General features: G+C 34.0%; 1 protein-coding gene across 1 annotated transcript in view; it reads right to left on the reverse strand.

Annotated features, from left to right (window-relative positions):
- Window positions 1–17,653, reverse strand: part of LOC100379001 (solute carrier family 71 member 1-like) — a 31,944-nt gene extending 14,291 nt beyond the window's left edge. The window contains exons 1-3 of the mRNA XM_085503384.1: window positions 17,465–17,653; window positions 6,264–6,353; window positions 4,750–4,812 (exon numbers count right to left, since the gene is read on the reverse strand). Coding sequence (XP_085359510.1) covers window positions 4,750–4,812; window positions 6,264–6,353; window positions 17,465–17,542 — 231 coding nt within the window. The 5' untranslated portion in view covers window positions 17,543–17,653. The remainder of the gene's footprint in view (window positions 1–4,749; window positions 4,813–6,263; window positions 6,354–17,464) is intronic.
- Window positions 17,654–22,835: the final 5,182 nt, after the last annotated feature.

The following is a 22,835-nucleotide window of genomic DNA, read 5'->3' on the forward strand; positions in this document are numbered from 1 at the left end:
CATAATTACCGGTACTTGTTTTAAAACAGGGGGAATACGGCAACATATTGATTTATGAAATGAGTTGTGTCATTATTGATTTCAACAAAATATTGACTATGGACAAAAAACACAAATGTTCACAAAAATATGCACATTTTATTTCAATATTATTTATATACATCCAGAATTTACGATGTAAAAAATATTTCTATGTAGTGAAAACAGCCAAAGTTTATATCGTCATGATTATTTTGGTTGTTGAATGTTTTCATTTCAAAGAAAAATCTTGATTCAAAAATATTTTCCCCATAATGTTTTGTTGCATGAATAAGAATGTCATACTGATGCAATTTTCTGAGAATTCAAGTGAATTGTCGATGCTGAAGTGTGATCCATTAATATTGACTTTGACAGAATATAATAGCAGAACAATGAAAATGGCATTTGATGATTATGAGAATTATGTTTCAATGCACAATAACAGCACAAACAAGTACAAATGTAAATACCAATTCTTCACTCAAATTAATCATCCTTCAAAGAAGCTACTATACAAATATTCCTGTAATTTTTATATGACAGACAAATGTTTTCGCCGTTCACAAGCGCAGATTTGGTTTTGGCATAAAGATAGCTTAGCCTAACTTTCAAAATCACTAAATATCAAAATTTTGCTGCCTAAATATGTTACATATTAGTAAATTAAGTAAATATAACAAAAAATAAGTTGAAATTAATGACGATAATGATGAATCAAAGCCAGCTGGTAGCCAAGCAAAGTTACACTTGGAAGTCTATGCAGTTATGTACACAATACAGGTACATTGTAGATGTAGTAATGAGAAATAGGACATGTGTGCTATGTACCGGTACATGTATATATAGATTAGTTATAACAATTTCATCATTTATTCATTCATTCATTCAAGTCAATAACCCAGTTGACAAATGACATCACTAAGCAATAAATAATATGAGTGTACAAGTGAGTAGACAAACAAAAGAATAGCACATATGTTTATAACTGCTGCCGTGCTAAAATAATTTAGCAAGGACTTTTTTCGTCTGTTCATGCAATACACCTCTCACAAAAGATTTAGAAATAAATTTACAAACATTAGATCTGTTTCACAAACTGAACAACAGTCTATAGTTTTGTAAAGTCTATTTTTTGTACGACCTCATAACACTATACAAGTGGGGGGAAAAAAAAGAGTGAATACTTGTTTTCATGTATATTCAATTTTTAACTCGTTGCCATAGTGACAAAGCCCAAAACGGGATAAATGGTCTCTAGATGTTACGTGGCAGTGTGTTATCTGCACATAGCAACAGGTATTATAAGAGTTGGTATAATAGATAAATATGATTGGTGTATTTAATAGATTAATACGAATAGTGTATTTAATAGTGTCAAAGTGTGGTTGCTATCTGTAATAGGTTATACTGTTTATTTACAGTGTGCGTACATGTATGTCCTGTGAAAATAAACAGTTATTAGGTGTCACTGTGTAGTAGATATTAAAACTAAATATTAAAACCATTTTAAAATTTTTTATAAAGTTTAGATAGGACAACATTTTGTGAAGGTGAGAGATTTCCTGGTGCATCAACTCCAGTAATACATATTTAATCAATTCACAACTCTGAAAATTTACAAAATTCAAGTTTTCTCAGGAAACTTGGAATCTTAAAACTTAGAATAGATGTAAGATGAAATCTACAAATTGAACTCAATAAGTATCACTTCTTAAAAAGTAAAGAATAATCAAATCTGTGTTTCCATCAAACCTCTCTTTACATATGTCTGTTTCCCCAATAAATATAAAAAGAAACTGATATAATAATAAAACTAGGACAGGACTACTGTAAAATGACTAATTTTCACTGGGTTTAAATTTCACTGATTTACCATTTCGAGCATATTCAGTGGGTTTTAAATTCACGGTTTCGTCATTTAGATAATGTGTTCTACGCTAAATTTTACATATTCACTGTGTTTTAATTTAGCGTGTTTTTCCAGTCAGCGAAATAAGCTAAATTAAAACCCAGTGAATAATTACCCCCTTTACAGTATACTAAGGTCATATATATATATGGCGCCCTCTAGAGACGCCTATGGACAAAATGGCTTCCTGTATTGTAAAAACATTGCTGACAAGTCATAAAGTCACTTTGTTTTCAGAATTCAAAATATTGTTTTGGGGTGGAATATATACTCTATATATACAATACCCTGCTGCAAATATTGTAACACAAACAACAGATAATATTTTGATTTTAATGGTAAAATTTGTTTAATAACTTTAGCATTGTGTGGCTTCATCAACAAGGAAACTAATGCTTGGTGGCTCAAAACAAGAAAGAATATTAAAGGGGAACTAAATAGAGCCTATTTTGGTGTTTGTATTTATCAAGTTATGTATATTGATTATAAATTTGAAAAAAAAAATTAAAAAAAATGATTATCTTCAGAGTTATGATGATTTAAATGTGAGAAACCATAAACCTGCGAAGGACTTCCGTTTGCGCCATCTTGCCATAAAAAAACGCCCTCATGAGGTATAAACAGGTAAGGTAACAAAGCATGATGACGAAATAGTATCTGATTAAATATAAGCAACTTAGGGAGCCATAGCTGGCTGGACTGGTGAATTGACTTCTAGTCTAGGTTGTTTCGACTTTTACGTTAATGTTATTTACAAGCATATCAACATACAAACATTATGGATGTCTCGATTGATCGAGACAGGCATTTTGTTTTGTTTTTTGTCTAACTGTCTAATAAATGCTGTTTCCAGTACTGCACTGTGCGGCGTGCAAATTATTCAAAGTATGGATGCTGGAGTATGCAATCTTGAGTTCGTAGGGTGGTGGTGGAAACATTTTCGTCCATGTATTCACGGGGCTGCACTGGCAAATCATGGGACAAGTGTCACAGGAACACCAAGCAGATTGTTCACAGACTTCCGTGTAATTTGAAATAAAACTTTCATTCGAACAAGGAGCATCGTCGACGATATACTCTCATCACTCACACTGGACTGATCTGAATCGTCACAGTATACCGTACTTCCCTGATCATAAGCCTGGAGGCATGAACACGTAAAGGAAAAGTAAGGGATGAGCTTGTACTCGAGGACCAACTCAGAAAAAATGATTTTGTTTTGGGGTTAAACACTGTAACCATCTTGCAAACAACGAAAAATTATCCAAAAAAAATATTCGTTCACCACGCCGGGCTCGGGAAAATAATACTTATTTTTAATAAAAAACACACACATTTTATTACAATACGATTTACATACCGTCTGAATTTACGGTGAAATAATGGGTTGGGTCTGTGAGGAAACAGTGGACGAAGGCATTTATCATTATTTTCGTTTTGGTATGTTTTAGATCGTACACAAACTCTCGACGCAAAACAATTTTCCATCATGAGGTTTTTCAGCACGATTTGACCTGGAACAACTTCCTTTGACATAACAGGTCATGTCTTTCATTAACCAATCAAAATGATGTGTCGTAATGATGAAATTTTCCGATTATTGACGATGATTTTTTAGCGCAATGCGGAAGTGAATTACCGCAATGTTAAAATGCGATCTGTAGCACTGATTGCAACGAAAAAACGATGATTTTTTTCCCTAAAAACTGGCGATTCGCAATTTCCGAAATATAACGACGGTTATTAGTAACCGTGGGTAAACTGAGTGTGGAGGAAGAATTCAAACACCTTTCTCGGTCGCCAACATGTCTCATCGTTCAAACCCTAGGCCTTTCATGATAGTCTCAAAGTAAACCATGCCCAATAACCAGGTACACGCCTTGACGATCACATTTTTGGCTTTTTGAAGGCTACTACTCAAAGAAATATGGATTACTCCAGAATTGCCACATCTATGTTCATCCTGAGTAAATGACAGAATAGAAACGATGCGAATCACGTTGTGTACGTTCGCCATGCACTCTGAACTTGAAATTAATGCGAGTTTTCTCATAAAACTAAAAGTATGAACCAAACTAACATGCCAATCACGATTATTATGAAATGAAACACACCTTTTACACGCATATTTTAAAGAATATCGTCGACACCCAGTAAAAACACTCTGGGCTTATAATCGTGAATGCCCTCAACTCGATAAATACCAAGTAAAAACATAGGAATGGGCTTCATACTCGGGAGGGGCTTACGATCGGGGAAGTACGATACTTTAACGCAATTGGGCTTTCACTCTCAGAATATTGTGGTTCAAACGCACAAGGCTCTAACCCAAGTTTTAAAAAGCACATTGTGCATATAAAAGTTGAGTTTATACTAATAGTACACAACGCTTGGCAGCATGAACGGCTATGTACAATGGCGTATACGAATGCGATCAGATACTAAAACGTCATAGCTTTGAAAAGTACCCGGATGTTAAATATGTTCGTTCGTTAATTATTCCCCTCTATGAATGGCCTCCATGGCAAGCACTTCAAATGCCTATCCAAGCTACAGTTATAATTAAGACAAAATTAAACCACTGCAATATTATTTCGAATACAGTTTAGAATATACACAACTATAAATTAAGGCCGCATTTAGGTTCGCTTTAAATAATATTACCCTGACCATATACAAACACAAAATAGTTAGATATTTCTTCTGTAATTTCTTTGTTAATTTTGAACATAATATAAAAACAATTCAGTAGTTTTATTTCGTTAATTGTGACAAGAGTTGACTTTGACATTCAGAGAGTTAAAAATATAAAGTTTTACCTTTACACCTTGTATTAATCCATTCATCAAGAAAGTATGCTCAGGAAATGTGTCATGTAAAACCTAAAATATAAAAAGAAAATACCAAAAATCAAATAAAAGTGCACACAATGCATGTTCAGGATAATTTTTTTGGGCATTGTCAATTTATTTGCCAGACTGTACCATTACGGAATGGGGGAGGCAGTGTTGGGTGTGGGTTTGATTGTTCAAAAAAGGGGAGACGCTGGCTTGCGTTAATCACTGCTGTTCACACTTACCCAGTACAAATCATTCTTTTTAGTCAATTGAAAACAGCAGTGGGAATACAGACAACAGCAGTACATGTAATTGTCTATACAGAAATATATACGCCAAATGGTGCCAGACATGTTATATGAAGAGAAAGAGTTGGTGCAGTACAGACATCTGCTTATGGTAGAAGACTATTCAAATATAAAAATGGTGGCACTGTGTTTATTTTTATTTCTATTTATGTGATATGTATTATAAAGATCAAGAAAATTTACTAAAAACATGGAGTCACTGAAAAAAATGTCCAATGATTTGAGGATATTCATATAAGCATATAATTGCATTTATTAAACAAGTGTACCGGTAGTAATTTTTCATATGCTCTGAACAAAGACTAAACATATAAACAAATTATTAAATATGATTTTACAAATTTTGATATTCTATTATCACATTTCTAGCAGTTTTGCCAGCATGAAGTAACATTAGAATTGTTATTTATGTGCATGTGTCCTATATGTTTTAGTGGCTCTATCATTTGCATATAGTAATGCCATTCTTTGAAGTAATTAATATTTAAAACAATTAATGTATTTATGGTTGTAGACACATTGGTAACATTTAAATAAATTGCGGGTCAGTTCTATCAGCAAAAATTGTGCATCTCGAAGTAAGCAGTAGTGGTGGTTCAGTGGAGAAATCGAATCCAGTGTGTTGCCAAGGTTGCAATAATTAGAAATGACGAAAAACCCCAAATGCGATTTATAACACAAACACATACTGGTGAATGCATGGAACTATTGGTACATTGTATATAGCTAAAATGATCAGATTGATCAAACAGTTTTCACAAAAAATAATATGTCCAGTCATTAAACGAGCTATGTTTCACCATTTTAGGAGATGACTAGTTGATGACGTCACTATTTCAAATTGCGTGCAAGAAACAATCAGATTTACTACTCAGTGGGTGTAATTTGAAAAAATATTATCCGACTTTATCTCAGTGTTACTGCATAGAACATGTGACAAAATGTATTTAGACAAATATGTCAAAATGTTGTGATAAATTTACAAAACAAACATGCATCATTTTTAATGACAAAGTATTTTCATTGTGGTCTATGAAAACTGCTGTCAAAATGTCATTTTTTAATTTTGCATTTTTTCTCTGAAAACATTTACATAGTGAAACCATAATAGAATTGGAATAGAAATAAATTATTGACATTAAATACAATGAATGCTATTTATGCATGATATTATCTTAAGATACTTACATTAATCATAGGTGCTGTGAGTAAACCCCAGGCAAAAAATTCTAGAAATATAACAACCAAAGCGTGATAGACACTAGGACTACCAATACCCTGCAATGAAAACAACAACAGGTAATTACTATTATTGCAAAGTACGCAAACAGGCAGTTAATATACATGTAAATTACAACATAATATAATACTTGTTAAATTGTTTCTTTCTGTATATTAATACGGTATATACACATGGCTGTTTTTTCAGGGACAATTCTATGGTCATACATGTACAATGTACATGGTAAAAGGCCCTTAGAGGTATAATTAGAATTTCATGCAAAACACAGTAAGGCTTATAAAAGGAGATATTGAAATATTTTCTATTTATAGAAAATATTAATATTGTCCAAATTCATTGGAAAAACAAAAGAAAATTACAAATGAGCAAAATCGCTACAGCACTCATGGAGGAGTTATGTACATGTTGAGTCTCGCACATTCGTAATTGAGATATTTTTCGTCTGTGTTTTGTCAACGTTGTCAGTAGTTAATACTTTTATATGTTTGGGGTATAGGAATATGTTTGTGATAAATATATAATCCCGTCAGGGTTGAGAATTACTATCGATGACATTCTTGCTATTATTAGAATCTGTTCAGATTCGTGATGCCAGGCAATACCAGTAAATAAACACTATAGCATACCACGCATTATGTTACTCATCAGGGGTTAACTGGGGTCACAGCATCTTTGTTGATTTGATGACATTGAAATTATAGAGATTCAGAAATAATGTGTTTGCGTTGAATGTAGGTGAAGGTTCTTGGTACATATGCTTACAAGATTGGCCGGGAGCAATAACAAATACATATGAATATGCAAATTTACCATAACAATGTGGGTTGTTAATTTCAACCATCATTGTAAGTATTTCCATTCATTATAGAGCTTTGAAATTTTCACTGAATAATTAGATATGTTCTATGAAATAAAAAAAGTTAATTTTGTTTAACATGTGCCGAAAAGCTATCTCTTTAAATTGATAGAAGATAACATTTAGTATTCATAGTCCTAAATAACTAACATGTATCCTTAAATTTAATTTAATTCAATTTTTATTGCTGGGAACACATTGTTTTTTTATTTATACACAACTGATAGAATTATATTGAAGCCAAACATGTACGCCTGGGCGTAAGTTGAATTCCGCAGTATTACATATTACATAACACATAATTTATGCCATGCTCTCATGAAATAAATGTGCATATTGGTACATATATGTATAACCTTTTTCATTTCAAGTTCAAGCTTATTTCAAGATAAAAATGACAGCTTGGCAAAACATGAATAAATTGCGAGGTTCACGTTGAGAGATCTCGGCACTTGGGTGGGGTCGACTCAGTTTGTGCCAAAATCACGCCCTCATTCTGCGATCTATTATTTGAGCCAAACATGGAAAAAATAGGAATATGATGATAATAATAATTGCTATATTGAAATTATATCCATTTGCTGTTATGGTATTTATCAGGAGTCATCGAAGATTTGAAAAACAATTATTTTTTCATGTTGATGTAACAAAACCGTTGCACATAAATATGCGTCACCGACAACGTTCTGCATTTTTACTACAGCATCCGACCAGTATATGTTCTCTTAAATTCACCAGCCACTGAGGTTTTAATTTTGGCTCGTGACGAGTATTCAGGCAGACACACTACAGTCATGACTGTTCACACGTTTCGACACATGCCGAGGTCTCTAACGTGAGCGCCACTATAATGTCTACCAAGACCTCATTATCAGAGTTGTGCAAACATTGTCACAGCTGTATAGTATGAACAATATTAAGCAATTTATTTAAGTCCTCTATGCATTTGTTTGATATACATGTAGGTCTGAAAAATATGATGGCCCAATACCTTTAACAACTAAAGAAAAATATTGGGGTGGATGGAGGTGTAATGTTTAAAGTGCCTGTGAAATGCTTGCTATCGTAATGTCTAAAATCACTTAATGGTGTGTGAATATTATATCATAATTTATATATAATCTGAGCACAAAATAAATATTGAATAAAAAAATGAATTTTAAAGTTGCTGTCTACTATCTGTCTTTATTTATCCTCATTTGCATACAAGTACATGTACATGTAGACAAGGTAGTGAGAATGTGGCATGCTTCTGGAGAATGCTTCAGGTTATTATTTGTTGTCTATTTTTCATTTTCAAGGGGGAACAAGAATACCGGTACTCATTTTTCTGAGTGCAAATCTTGTTCTTAAATCGGATTTTTATGCGACATTTCTTTGGGTTGTTTTTGTTGATATCGTCTAATATTGAAACACATTCAGAGTAGACGCAAATTTCAATTTCACCCACCAATGACACATAGTAAGTGGCAATCGCATGTTAGTGGACTGTGTATTGGAAAAAACAATTGTTTGATAATTTATTTTGCACCTGAGAAATAAAATTAAATTACAGACATTTTACTCAACATTCAATTGATCTTCAAATATTCTATTAACTGCCAGACACTCATTTTTATTAACATAATATTAATTCTCACAATTATAAAGGGATAGTTCAACAATAACATGTAGTGACCACATTTGGACAGTCCCAGTGAAATTTAAATGTGAAGCGATCTGTATATAAAAACTAATCTGACCAGTGACCACCTTTTTGACATTGGTTTGGTGAAATGATCCTAACTATAAAGGGCAAAATGATGGAATCTGATTGTATGTTAAGTGTTTTACTCTAGTCTTTACACTGACATATTCAATTCAATCAAGACAAACAAGTGTACAGCATTCTTATTTATGTCCAACTCTAAAGACTTTACATCTATATACTCAGTATTGATTGTATTTATAGAGTTGTGTAACTACCAGTATAATGGGTATCACTAACTACTGGTAGTCAAGACAGTCAAAACAAATCTTAGAGCTTACAGATTAAGTTCTTGAGTTTTTGGTTTAAAAGTTATTTAAGGTAGAAGCTTACTTATAATTTTTGAGAAAGTTAGTCATGACAATGTTTATTGGTTTATTACGGTATGTAAATTCATAAAGCTATTGTCCTATGGCATCATGAGATAGCTTTTATTTTTTGTTACAGTGACATGTTTTGAGAAATTTGTTCTAAATTTTTTTTTTAAATTGACACTTTTTAAAACCCACATTTTTGAAATAATGCAGGTCTGGACAAGAAAAATTACCCATCAAACAATTTTGTGTTTTTTAATAATTTTTTTTAGTTCTCCAATTTAGTGAGTCATTAATGAAGATAAAAACACCTCTGAAGACTAGGAAAATCATGTTGTCAAGAGTTATTTCTAATCACTCTTGTGACTCCTCGCCAAAAAACATTCTGTCCACATATTGTCTATTATTAGTGTGAATCATTGAATTTAAAGATACAAGCATATAATTAATAATAATTTACCTTAACAATAATACTCAAATATAGATATTACATATTATTATACATCTGTCATCGTAACGCCATAAGTTACAGCGTGCCGTAATTTTGCGGTATTTTATGGGGTATTTTCATCCTACCATATTAGGGAATGCGAATTCCAAATATGGAATGATTACGCGCGTAAGCGTCCTCTAATAATAAAAACAAACATGGCTGCCACAAGGGTTTGACCGGACTCCATAAAAAGAAGTTCGTTGATTCTGTTCTAAACTTTTTAGATTTCGGCATTCCCATGACGTATTCTTGGTAGGAAAAGATGTATAATAATAAGGTTATTACGAAGATACCTCAAAATATGCACTCAGACAGTACGCTGTTGCATCGATACTGCCGCTGTACTGTCTTCGTGCATACTTTGGGGTATCTTCGTAATAACCTTATATTACATGTAACTGTATATATATATTAGTTTTAAATATTAATCAAATTTCAAATTTTTCATGTATGTATTACACTTTTGACAAACATATTTTGACTCATATAGACTACAGAATAGAAATTAATGGCCAGAGACCTGAGAGGTTAAAATGTATGGTTTTACAGTAATGTGCAAGGAATACTGAAATCACAAAACAAACAATATTATTTTAGCTTGAGATTGCTAACATAAACTGTCATTTGAATAATGACAGCTGTTATGAATACATGTATAAACATGATGATGCAGCAGATGCACTATGAACTTGAAATATTTCCTCAATGAAATCAATGGCTAGCGAGCTGGTGACAAAAATGAACAATGTAGGACATGATAATTGAGGTGACAACAAAGTAGGAAGTACTGTAAAATACTTTATTTTTGCTTGGAATTAATTTTCACTAAAGGAATGATTCAGTGAAAATAAAATCCAGCGAATATACCTCTTTTCCTATATTTTACATTCAACTTGTTAAGCATTTCACAGTATTGGGTTTAATAAATAACAATCATGATTTTCATAAAAAGTATCGGTAGGACTAATCAAATACAAAGTACACTTTGCCAGAGAAACCATATTCCATGTATGTTAAATTAGTGCACTGACCAGCATCAACCAGACCATGTCAAACAAGCACTTGTGGACTTTAACCATGATTACCTGTAAGTTTACAGGTGCATCACCGTGCATATGTTCAACCAAGCCTCTGCAATACCATATTATAAAATGCCATAAGTTGCATCCATAAGTGAATGAATCTGGTCACAATGTGTGTGTGGCACAATTACCCAGGGTAGGAGTTAATAGGATTTCAACTGTTTCCCTCACCATGGAGGTGTCTTTTACCTCCATGCCTCACCAACCATGGGTGATCATGCAGCAGCCACTACAATACCAGTGCCCTATCATAACTACATGTAATTGAGGCACACATGCTTGTCAAATTACTGTCAATACTGGCAGTAATTCAGCAGCTAGAAATTCAATTTTTGGATCTGCAGTCACACTTCTGGTCACTGGTTAGGGATATGTTTCAAATGGCAGACGGCTGTTTCGGGGCCGAGACCAAAACGTCCAGGATCAAAACGTCTGGGGCCGAAACGTCCAGGGCCGAAGCGCCCGGGGCTGAAACATCAGGCATTCGTTTCAAATAGAACACATTTGGTAACATGCATCTATGGAGATGAAATATTACATACATGTAATTTTGCCTAAATCTATTGATTTACATCTACATCTTGAGGAGTAGGTAATTCTTTTTTTACCCTATCAGGATTTTGTGATAAGACAGTTGAGACGATAGTTGAGATGATACGAAAGTGATAGGACTTTGGTTTAAACAAAGATACATGTACACTGTTTTTTTCCCAATTCATTTTGGCTGTCTCTGGAGGTTTTGGGTGATTTGAATTGGTCTAATTGAAGATGAAATGCACTTTATGATGGAATGCAACAAATATAATGAGTTGTGTACCAATCTTTTCAATAAAGCTAGAGATAATATCTCTAGCTTTATTGAAAAGATCGGTACACATGATCCCAGCATTTGAAAATAAATCTGCAGAGAAAAAATTCATGAAATTGTCACAGAATGAAAACATTATTCAGGGATTGCGTTAAATAACCCATATTTTGCTTCCTGGACTCCAATAATTGAAGAGTTTTTCAGGCAAGCTGGGGTCCAATCTCTAGTAAAGTTAACCAGGGTCAAATTTCAGTTTCTTAAAATTTTGTAAGTGTGACTCGTCTTGCCAAGACACTAGCGCAAACGCCGAATATTATACCAGTAGCACAGTTCATAAGTAAAAGCTTTGAAGTCAGGAAGCAGGATTTTATTTGACAATTAATGCCTACTGTCAGTATACTTATATTTTTTTTCTGTAATTTTACTTTTTTTTCATTATTTTAGTAATTTTACATTATTTAGTATTTTAGTGATTTTGTATTATTTAGTAATTCAGTAATTATATTTTGTTATCTAAGATATTGTTTTCTATTTTTGTTTCTTGTACCTTGTGACCATTTCCTTGCCCTCGGGGATTGTGTAAAAGTCAATGAGTAAATAAATGAAGAGAACAAACAATAGATTGTGAAAGAATAAAAATATCTCTCTCAGATGATTCTCACAGTCGGAGCTACATCACGATCCCCCAAACGTTGCCAGGACCAATCACAAATAGGAATCAACAATGAACTTTCGGATTAACACCTCTGTTTTCCCCCACGCTAACCAAATCTCCCCCACGCTAACGAAAAAAATCTTTTGTCTTCTACTGACTTCCTGTTCCGGTCCGTCTGTGAGAACTATCTCACACACTAAATATATGTATTCGTAATTGTAAAATTCAACTTGGTTTTATCATGACTGAATGTTTAACTACATTGTAGAATCACTGGATCACTTCCATATGAAGCCTTGATATGTCATGTTTTCTAACACATGAATTGACATGCCAATAAATGCTCCTTTTTCTTTTTTCTCTCTTTTGTTACTAGGAATCAGGGATGAGAATGGGAATTTTAATTTTCAGCTGAAAGTAAAGTAGCCGATGTCTGAGAACCGTAGTTGATCAAATAGTTACAATACAGACACTGCCTTTCCTGGGACCTCGCACTAGTCGATGAAGTCACTCAATTTTTCAGTTACCATTTCATCTTTCTTCCCGATTCGCAAAGTCACTTCCATGCCCAACGAAATTTGTTCCTAATGTCTTTATTAATCTCTCGCACAGCTGACTCGTTGTCTTTTGTAATCAATTTCACCATTATCGCTGCATGAAACTTGTAAACAACGATCCAACGCGGCTAACAATTTAAATAATAAAATGGCGCCATTGGTGAAAAGAAAAATGAAAGCTCTTCACTGAATGGCTCATCAGAGAAAACCCAGTCAATCATGTTAATCGTTACATATTACTTCGAACACTTCAAAACCACTTCGGATTTTACAATTGCACTGATGAAAAGAGTCATGAACATTGCGCATTGGAGACACCAGGAGTTGTCTCCCTTTGACCATACACTGATACAGGCCTCTTGCAGCAACAATGACGCATGTTTACTTCCGGTAAATGAACAAGATTTGTATTCTTTGTAAACCCCCCTAAAATTTTCTCTTCGGATTTAGACGTTTCAGAAAATGATCCCTGGGGCTTAGAAATCCGCGGATCCGCAGAAAATTCTCATCCCTGTTTACTAGGAATGGAGGGAGTTCCCCAAGGTACATTGTAACCCTCAAATCCCCCACCACTAACCCAAACCATCTAACCATAACAATGCAGCCACAAATGCACATGTATGGCTCTCCAGATAACTATACGCGCTTTGAAGAGCATATAAATATACAATTAAAATGGGGGGGGCTGAAGGGGGGGTGGAATTAGAGATATGGGTGAGAAGGCTCAAAGTAACTTTTAGCCTAAGAACACTGTAAAACACTCCGAAATATTAACAAGCCATTTTGGTGAATTTGGCTCAAAGTACCTGGATTATTATATGGATTAGCAGAATCTTAAAAGTACCAACAATCTCATGAGATTATTGAACCTTAAATTAGCTACATGTACATCTTAATTTAGCAAAATTATATCTATTATATAAAAAAAATTGCTAGCTATAAAGACATTTTTACTGTATATGCACTTGGAAACACATTAGGTTTATTGAAACACTTAAAATTCCTCAGAAGGAATTAAAATGTTTACACAAACTGCTAAAACACATATACAAATTTTACAAGAATTACTGAGCACAACAATGGTTTAAAAAAAAAATTAACAAACTACAATTACAAAAAAACTATTGATATATGTTGGTAATAATATTGAAAAAAAAATAGATGAAATAATAATAAAAAAAAACAATAAACAGTAAATCAATGAAAGATGGAAATGAGAAAAAAAAAAGTATTAAAGGAGAAAAGTATTTATGTTAATTTGCCAGAAGATGTTGCTGTCTAAGGTTCGTGTTATTTTTGATAAATTGGGCAACTGGTATTTGTACATTCAGATTTCTATCACCCATTAATTTAAAAAAAATTTTGTAGTCACTCATATTCGTGAAGTTTATAATGTGCTTAGTAGTCTCTTCAAATAGTGCTTTCCGCGATTTTTCGTAAAATGGGCATTCAATCATGAAATGGTACTCATCTTCTACTTTGTTATTTGGTACACGAATTGCATTACTATTTCAAGAAATGCTGTCTGATAATTTCTTATATCACTGGCATGTTCAGTTACTACATCAAAGGTCACACTAGCCTTGTTGACAACACATTCTAAATCAGGGAGGATTGGCACGAGAGAGTGCCGTTCGATCTGGGTGGAACGTTTCGAAGTCAGTCGTCTGTAGGCCACCGTCAAAGCAACAACGTCATTTTTACAAACAGATGAAATAATTTATTGCTGAAGTTCTACGCATGATTTTATTGAGTTCAAAAATGTTCCATTTCAAACTGCGCATGCACACAGACAGTGGTTTCTTGGAATGCATACTAATTAGGTAACTTGTCACTGATAAAAGTTAATAAAACCATTTTGGGCAATAGTACTATAGTAAAATATCAACGTGCCTCTGCATTCTCCATGAATTTCGTAACTTGCTATGATCACGATAAAGAAAAAACCTGTGGTTACTTTCAACAGTTTGCTGGAGTCTGATCAAAAACGCGTCTCAAAAAACATCAGTTTTTCCTGTCCTAAACTCCACATTGTCCAAATGAACTAGTTTTACGTTTTATCTTCACTAAATGATACTGCCGAAATACTGTAGTGAAGCCTGCCCCAATGGTCACATTTGCATAATAAATAACTACTGCTAATTTTAGAACAAAGCTGTTGATAATCCTCAGACAAAGGCAATGTTAAAACAAAGGAAAAAGGTTGGACTGGCAAGCTGCATGGATTGAGACACACCTGTGACATTTAAACTAACATCAATATTAATACTGACTGTAAACATTACCAAAAAATGCACTTACATGTATTTTGTATCTCCACATGATTTTATACTGTCATAACATAACAGGACTAAAATAATATAATTGTGATATTGACTGTGTGTATGCATGGAACTATAAACCCCATGGTGTATGTTTCAAAACAGAAAGCACAGATGATTGCCATTGATTGACTCACTTTAATACTGCTTAACTTAATCCTACAACGTAATAATTGTTCATGCCATACAGCTTAAAAATATGTAGTTTTAAGGTCTATGTTTGTCTTAATGTAAAATACCTCATTTTCATAATAGCATAAAGGCTGATTTAAATTTTTGAATAAAATAATTTTCCTTTCAAAACTTACATGCAATACTTTGCACATTTGTATGAGTTTTCTAATCATTTTTTTGTTAAATTTGAACCCAATATTATTTCCTACTGGCTACTGATCTTGCAGCTTTACTAGCTAAAGAATAAAGAGTGGTGGTCATCATGCAGCATGCGTTTTATACGTCGCTATGAGTCCCATATCGAACAGGACACGACACAACACGGCGACTGCCGACCTTCAATTTATTTGGCTATAGCCTCGCCATTATACCTTGGCAGAACTCCCAATATCAACAAATCAAACAACAGACTATGTTCATGGTTTTTGGAACAAGTCAAGCGTTGTTGTGAAAATTGAATGCAAAGTCAAATATGTTTTACAGTTAAGCTAAGACGCGATACAAAACAACAAAATATACTGGTTTAAATTTAGAATTGACTAAGTACTTGAACGCTGATTGGCGGATTCAGCTTTTTGGCATGTCCATGGAGGTAAAAAGATTCTAGCTCCATGGCAAGTCCAATCGAATCATTCAATTTAACCAAAGTCAAATACAGTTTTTCCAAACACGATCACTCACAGGTTCATACTAGGACGCCCAACAATAGACCATTCTATCAGATGAATATCATCAGTATAGCAGACAGTGTCAACTATACAAGTGCCCGCCTGGTACTGACCTTTGACACACTTGAATTAATAGGCAGCTTATAACAATGTAGTACAATACTGCATGTACATTTCAAATACTGTGGAATACTTTATTTTCGCTGGAATTAATTTTCGCTGAAAAGGCTTTTTGGGCGTTTTGTATGGAATTTATTTTGACCGATTTTTGATGAATTTAATGTGAAATATAGGAAAAAAAGTATATTCGCTGGATTTTATTTTCACGGAATCATCACTTCAGCGAAAATAGCGAAAATAAATTCCAAGCGAAAATAAAGTATTCTACAGTACTGTAAAATACTTTATTTTTGCTATTCTCGCTGAAGGTATGATTCAGTGAAAATAAAATACAGCGAGTATACCTTTTTTGCTATATTTTACATTCAACTTGTCAAAAATCAGTGAAAATAAATTCCAACAAAACACCCAAAAAGCCCTTTCAGTGATGATTAATTCCAGCTAAAATAAAGTATTTTACAGTACTTCCTCAGTAATAGACCGTAGACTACATGTATATCACAATTCCAAATGCATTGCGGGATAGTCAGTGATAAGAAAAGTGCTCTGAGAAAATAAAATTACATGGCAGTACCTCTTTTGTTTTGAAAAGATATTGATAGAAGGGGTATTATTTCAGCTGATTATCGCAACGACAAATGTGGGTTCATCAATGCATAAATACTATAACTACTCCATGTATCTAGCTAAAACGGATTGATTCAAAATATTCACTAATTTCTATTGTGTATGTTTTTTTAAACCTCTGTCCAAAGTATTTGATGGTTATCATCAAACTGAATGATAAACTGGTTCATTTTGTAGAAGGTTAAATAAAACTGTTTCAAATACTATGGCATTCAGCAGGATTGACATAATACATAATGTGGTTTTATATTTAAATTTAAATTAGTATGAATTGAAAGAATATTACTATTATTAATTAATAGTACATATAAATTATTCATTACGACAGGAGAATATTAAAATCAGTTTGGTGTATGTATTTAAACAAGTGTTTAAATACATACACCAAACACGGTAAACATGGTAAGGGTAAATTTAGATTCAGTGTTAGCACGTTCAATGAAATGAGGAAGTTAAACTTTCATTTCATTTTTATGTCAAACTAACGTCACTGACATATACACCGGAAAACGGTCACTTTCGCCAAAACAAACACCGTCGTATTCATTTTCACGATATTTAAAGGCGGAGGAGCTGGTATAATAGTGTGCTGGATCAACTTATCACTGAAACCAGTTAACATGCTTTCGTATTGACAATACACATAAACATACTGTACGTGTGACTTTCCCCCTGAAACCGACAATGATTGAAACAGTCACAAGACATGCTCTCAAACACTCACCGTTCCGCCGTTGTCTTTCACATTACTCTTTTTGTTCCACAGAACCTGGGACACCCGTTTTCTCTTCGTCCCAGCCATTGTGAAAATTATCCAAAGTATCTGTGATGATCTCTACTATAAAGCTAACATCTGTAATGTGTTGCTTAACATCAGGTGATTCCCGAAGGTCGCCATTATTATTTCCCAAAATGCACTGTAACGTTTGACGTCACAACTTGCTGTCAACGCTTGTTGTTTTCGGTTTTACTATTACGGCAATGGCGCATATTGGCCGAGGCTATCGGTGGAATACAAACAACCATTATTAATACAAAAATGCCGTTAATATGTGTCACCCACACTATTGTTCCCAGTTTGTACAGTTGTTACCTCGAGGACACTTTCGTACAGTGTGATTGTGTAATAAATAATATTTCCTACCCTATATAATAGATGTCAGTCACACAAACTGATTTCACCCCCAATATGGGCTTACTAGTAATTGAAAGCACAATATTAAGTATACATGATTTATTTATTTATTTATTTATTTATTTATTTATTTATTTATTTATTTATTTATTTATTTATTTATTTATTTATTTATTTTTTTTTTTTTTTAATTTTTATTTTATTTATTTATTCACAACACAATACCGGAATGAAAGTCGCCTAGTCGTTTGATTGGGGGGTGACTGCTAGTACACAGGAATTCGGAATTCAAGTGAAATTTAGATAAAAAAGACAAATATTTTTCACTAATGTTATTCTAACTCCTTGTGGTAGTATGAAAAAACATAGACTTTAAAATACATTTGTATTTTAAGGTCTATGGATAAAACAACAGTATACTGGAATGTTCTCGGTTCAACTTGCCTCCTGAAAAAATGGCATTATGGAATAATATTGTTTACTTTACGGACGTAAAACCCAGCCATAGGACCACTAAATATATAATATGTATGTCGAGGTCCGTTGTCCTTGATCTATTTATGAATTATTAAAATGTTCGTCACCTCGCATGTCTGGCTTAATACGCAATAACAATAAATTGTATTTTCAGAAAAAGAAAAGTATATATCTACAGGTAATTAATATTTCTGAAAACAAGGACTGGTAGCGAGAAGAGTTTTGTAACGTTTTCGAATAAAACATTCCCTGTCTATTGTCTCGTTCAGAACAGTAATTTAGCTTATATATTTCAAAAGACTAAGTATAGAGGTACAAGTTCGCACAAACTGGACAGTCATTGTTTACATAGTGATCACGTGACATCAAAAATGGCGAACCTTGTAAAAATGACTAAGTCCGCCATTGCGAGAGCACACTGCGGAATTTCCTGGTGAAATTTACGTCATGCATTGTCCGTAATCAAGTCCATTGAAATGTGTCCCCGGTAATCAAAAGACCCATTATTCCGATTTCTATGCAGGTTTGTTTTTTTGTCCCCAAATTATTTCATACTTGACACCTTTAACAGACTATTATTCTGTGACAAAGCATTTTCTTTAAAAACCCAGACATATTTCGCACCATCATTATCTTTTGAACGATAACTGCGAGTTTGAATGTCCTAGTCCGAACGCACTTGATTTGGCGGCGGTCCCAATGAGTCGTACTCAGTCAAAACTTCAACTCGAGAAAAACGCGAAAAACAGTTTTGGTTAATAACACATTGTAGATTTGCTGTATTATTATAAATATACACTAAAAATAGCCAAACATATTAACCACTGATATCATAGAACTCATACAGAGTGTCAGATAATGAATAATTTCAAGCTGGAGCGTGAAAAATGAAGAAAACTGCTGGCATATGAGTCCGTACTCCAGGAACGTTCGGGTTTTCCATTGTTATGCAAACGCACAACGAGGGATAATCCTCTGACAAACATTACTGTCCCACTGTACACGCTGACAGTTTACAAACAAGCTAATCCTTCAAGTGTCTCTGATAAGAGATCTAATAAAACGGTTTTCATGGTGAAACAAAATGGCCGATGTTTGAGTGCGACACTGAGTGGCAGATTTTTCTTTGCCTCGTCTGTCAACGCTTTCTTTTCTTCGCCATTGCATTAGAAAAAGTGATACTAGTAAAATGGAATATTGACTTGGAAAATAAAACGATTTAAAAGAAAGTTGCGCAAAGTTACATTACTTATTTCGTACAACATCCCGTCCGTAAATAGTACCTTCCATGGTTAGAGGGCCTTTTACGTCTTGACATTCAATTTTGTAGTGAATTGTGCCATCTAGTCGTTTAACAGTTTCTAAAATATAATTTCCCTGGAATATTTTTTACGATTTTTTTATTTGGATGTACCGAGAATAATGACACATTTTTACAGTATACGAAAAAAATATTTGATTGATTACGTTGTACGTCTAGCCTGTGATTACAGAATTACGGATTTTTTTTTTATTTACGTTATACGAACAAAAAAATTGCAATTACGTTGAACGAAAATAACCCTTGCCCCCATCATTAAGCGATAAGCGGTCAATGTAAAAGCGGAAGGTTGGGCGAAATGAGTACTGTATGCCCGGATGTCTTGACTGACATTAATGCTGATAATGGACGTTAGATAAACACGCACTGTTTGCGACGGGAAGCTTATCACCCGTTATATCAGAATCGTCAACAACAGAGTATACAAATAAGATGTTATCATTTAATCCCTTTCAAAGATAAACATTATGTAAATATCAATGAAACGGCAGTTGTAGTCTTTTCTGCTAGCGTCTTAAAACACTAATTTAAGCAACGTTATTTCGCAATTTCGATCTTTTGTAAATCTGGGATGATGTACCAAGGTCTAAAGTAACCGTTTCATTAATTTTTGAAAAATCAAGAAAAAAGTGAAAATTTCCCTTCTCGCTACCTTAAAAAATAGCTTTGATATTTTAATGTTGTACGGCATGTACTTTTTTCCAGATCTACTGAAATAACAGAAAATGTACTGAGGGCAAAATCAATTCATCATAATGACATCAAAAATTATACAAAAGTAAAACTACAACTAACAATAATACTTAGAATAATAATAATTACTAGTGGGCAAATGAAAGCACATACATTCTATTAACAAACAATTATAAGTAAAAACAGGTTATATCATTATGGAGAGACATTAAAGGGCGGTAGTCGTCGTGTCGCGTCCGGTTCGATATGGGACTCATAGCGACGTATACAACGCGTGTAAAATACATTGTTTATTTATACAGACCAGTCTCACATGTGTATTTGACAGTTTTGGGATTTGATGTTGTATCATTCAATTTTATTTGGTTTGGTTTATATCTTTGTGTGAGACTCCTCCAATCAACTCATTTATACATTTCCACAGTTTTGAAGAGTTATATTTAAATTTATTAACTTGAGCTGAATAGAAATATATTTTATTTCTACAAGTTGTAATTTCTTTGAAATTTCTGGGTCAAAATTACTTTTTTAAGTTTAAGTTTTAAGTTTTTGCATATTGTTTAAGCTTATGCTATTTGACTCGAGAAGACTCCGAGTGACCATTGTTTTTTTTTTACATTTGTTGTGTTTATCTTTAATGGACCCACATATATCATTAAAGATCCTGAAAGCAATTAAACACTGATTGATTTTTATCTGAAAGTTTGCTGTTGAATTTGTCAATAAGATAACTCGAGAATTCTCTGGCAAGATATGATTTTTTTCGACAAAGTGATCACTGTATGTAAGCTGTTTGCATCACTTGCATAAAGCTTTCCTATCATCTCACTCAGAGCAACCATGGCTTCTCCTGTCCTCTCCCCTTTTTATGACACCTCTCGACCCCTCCATCTTGTCTATGTCCCACCTGCCTTGCCTTACCACAAACCAAATCATGTCAACATTCTCCCTCTTGTTTATAGCTCCTCTCAAACTAGCTCTCTAAATAAAACATCCCCCGTCTTTCTCTTCATTCACGACCCTTCCTGGCCTGTCCCTCTCACTTACAGCCCCCTTGACCTCTTCCTCTAGCTAAAAGGCGTATAATAATCTCTTCCTTATTTTGCTTACTGGATTCTTAATCGTGCTTACAGCCTCTCCTGGCACCCTCTCTTGTCTACAATCTTTCTTGGCTTATCCCTATTGATTAAAGTCCCTTCTTACCTTGCTCTCTTGATTACATTCCCCAAAGCTCCTCCTTTTGTTTTCAAACTGATCAGTGTATATAAGCTGTTTACATCACTTGCATACAAGTTTTACTACCATCTCACCAATGCTTCTCCTGTCCTTTCCCTTTTTCTCATGACACCTCTAGATCAGCGCATGTTACCTCTCAACCTCCACCTCTCACCTACTGCTTCTGGTGATCTCTTCCACATACAGACCCTCCAGGTTTTCCTTCTCAGCATCTTCCCTCTTGTCTACTGATTTTCCCAACCTCCCACTCTCATTTAAGGTTTTTTCAAGCCTCTCCCTCAAGTTTACAAACATATCCCCAGCCTTCTCTTCTTACCTACAACTCCCTCCCATTCTTTTACTCTCAGGTATAACCCTTTTTGGCTTCTCTATTACCATCTCTCAATTGCAGCCTTTCCCGACTTACCATCTTACGTATGACTCCTCCAGCAATGATTTGACTTGCATCTATTTCTGATCTCTCTCTCTCTCTCGCCCTCTCTCTCTCAATACTAATTCCAATTAGCTCCTTCCAATATCCCCCTTTTGCCTTTAGGTCTCTCTGCCCTTTTATATTGCTAACTGACTTACTTCGTCCCTCCCCTCTTCTCAAATATTAACATCTTCTTTTCACCCAAACTGTCTCGCTCACTTGAAGCACCTCTCTACCTCTCACGTTTCCCACTTTCTTCCGTACGACCCTTCCCAGCCTCCTTCTCTTGTTTACAGCAATGCACAAACTTGCTCAATCTTTCCAAAAGTTTATCAAGCCACACAGCATATTCTGACCATACTTTCTTGCCTAAAGTCCTCCTCATATCGCAAACAGTCCCTTCAAGTCTCTTCCATATTACATACCCTCCTTACAATCTCACCTATTATCAGGTTTCCCAGCCAGTAGATGCTCAATTCCGACCGTTTACCACCCTATCCGACACAATCTTGTCCAAAGAACCACTAGGCCATTCCATTTTCATCTATAGGCTCCCACTCATAAATACCCTCAGGGTTAAATTAGTCATTTGCTAATCTATGTATAATAAGAAATACATGTTATATTTTTGACAGACACTGTTCATTGTGCAGGCAAATATACTGTTTAAAACCAATTTGCTTAAATACTATTCTAGTGACGTATATTACTAATCATTTGGCATACTTATGCTATATCTCAATTTACATCAATATTGTGCTTAAAATAAATATTGTAATTATGCACACATTTTTGACAAAAATATTTAAATCAGTTGGATA

The sequence above is a fragment of the Saccoglossus kowalevskii genome, chromosome 9 (assembly GCF_978046115.1).
Source record: "Saccoglossus kowalevskii chromosome 9, keSacKowa6.1, whole genome shotgun sequence".
NCBI classification, from domain to species: Eukaryota; Metazoa; Hemichordata; class Enteropneusta; family Harrimaniidae; genus Saccoglossus; species Saccoglossus kowalevskii.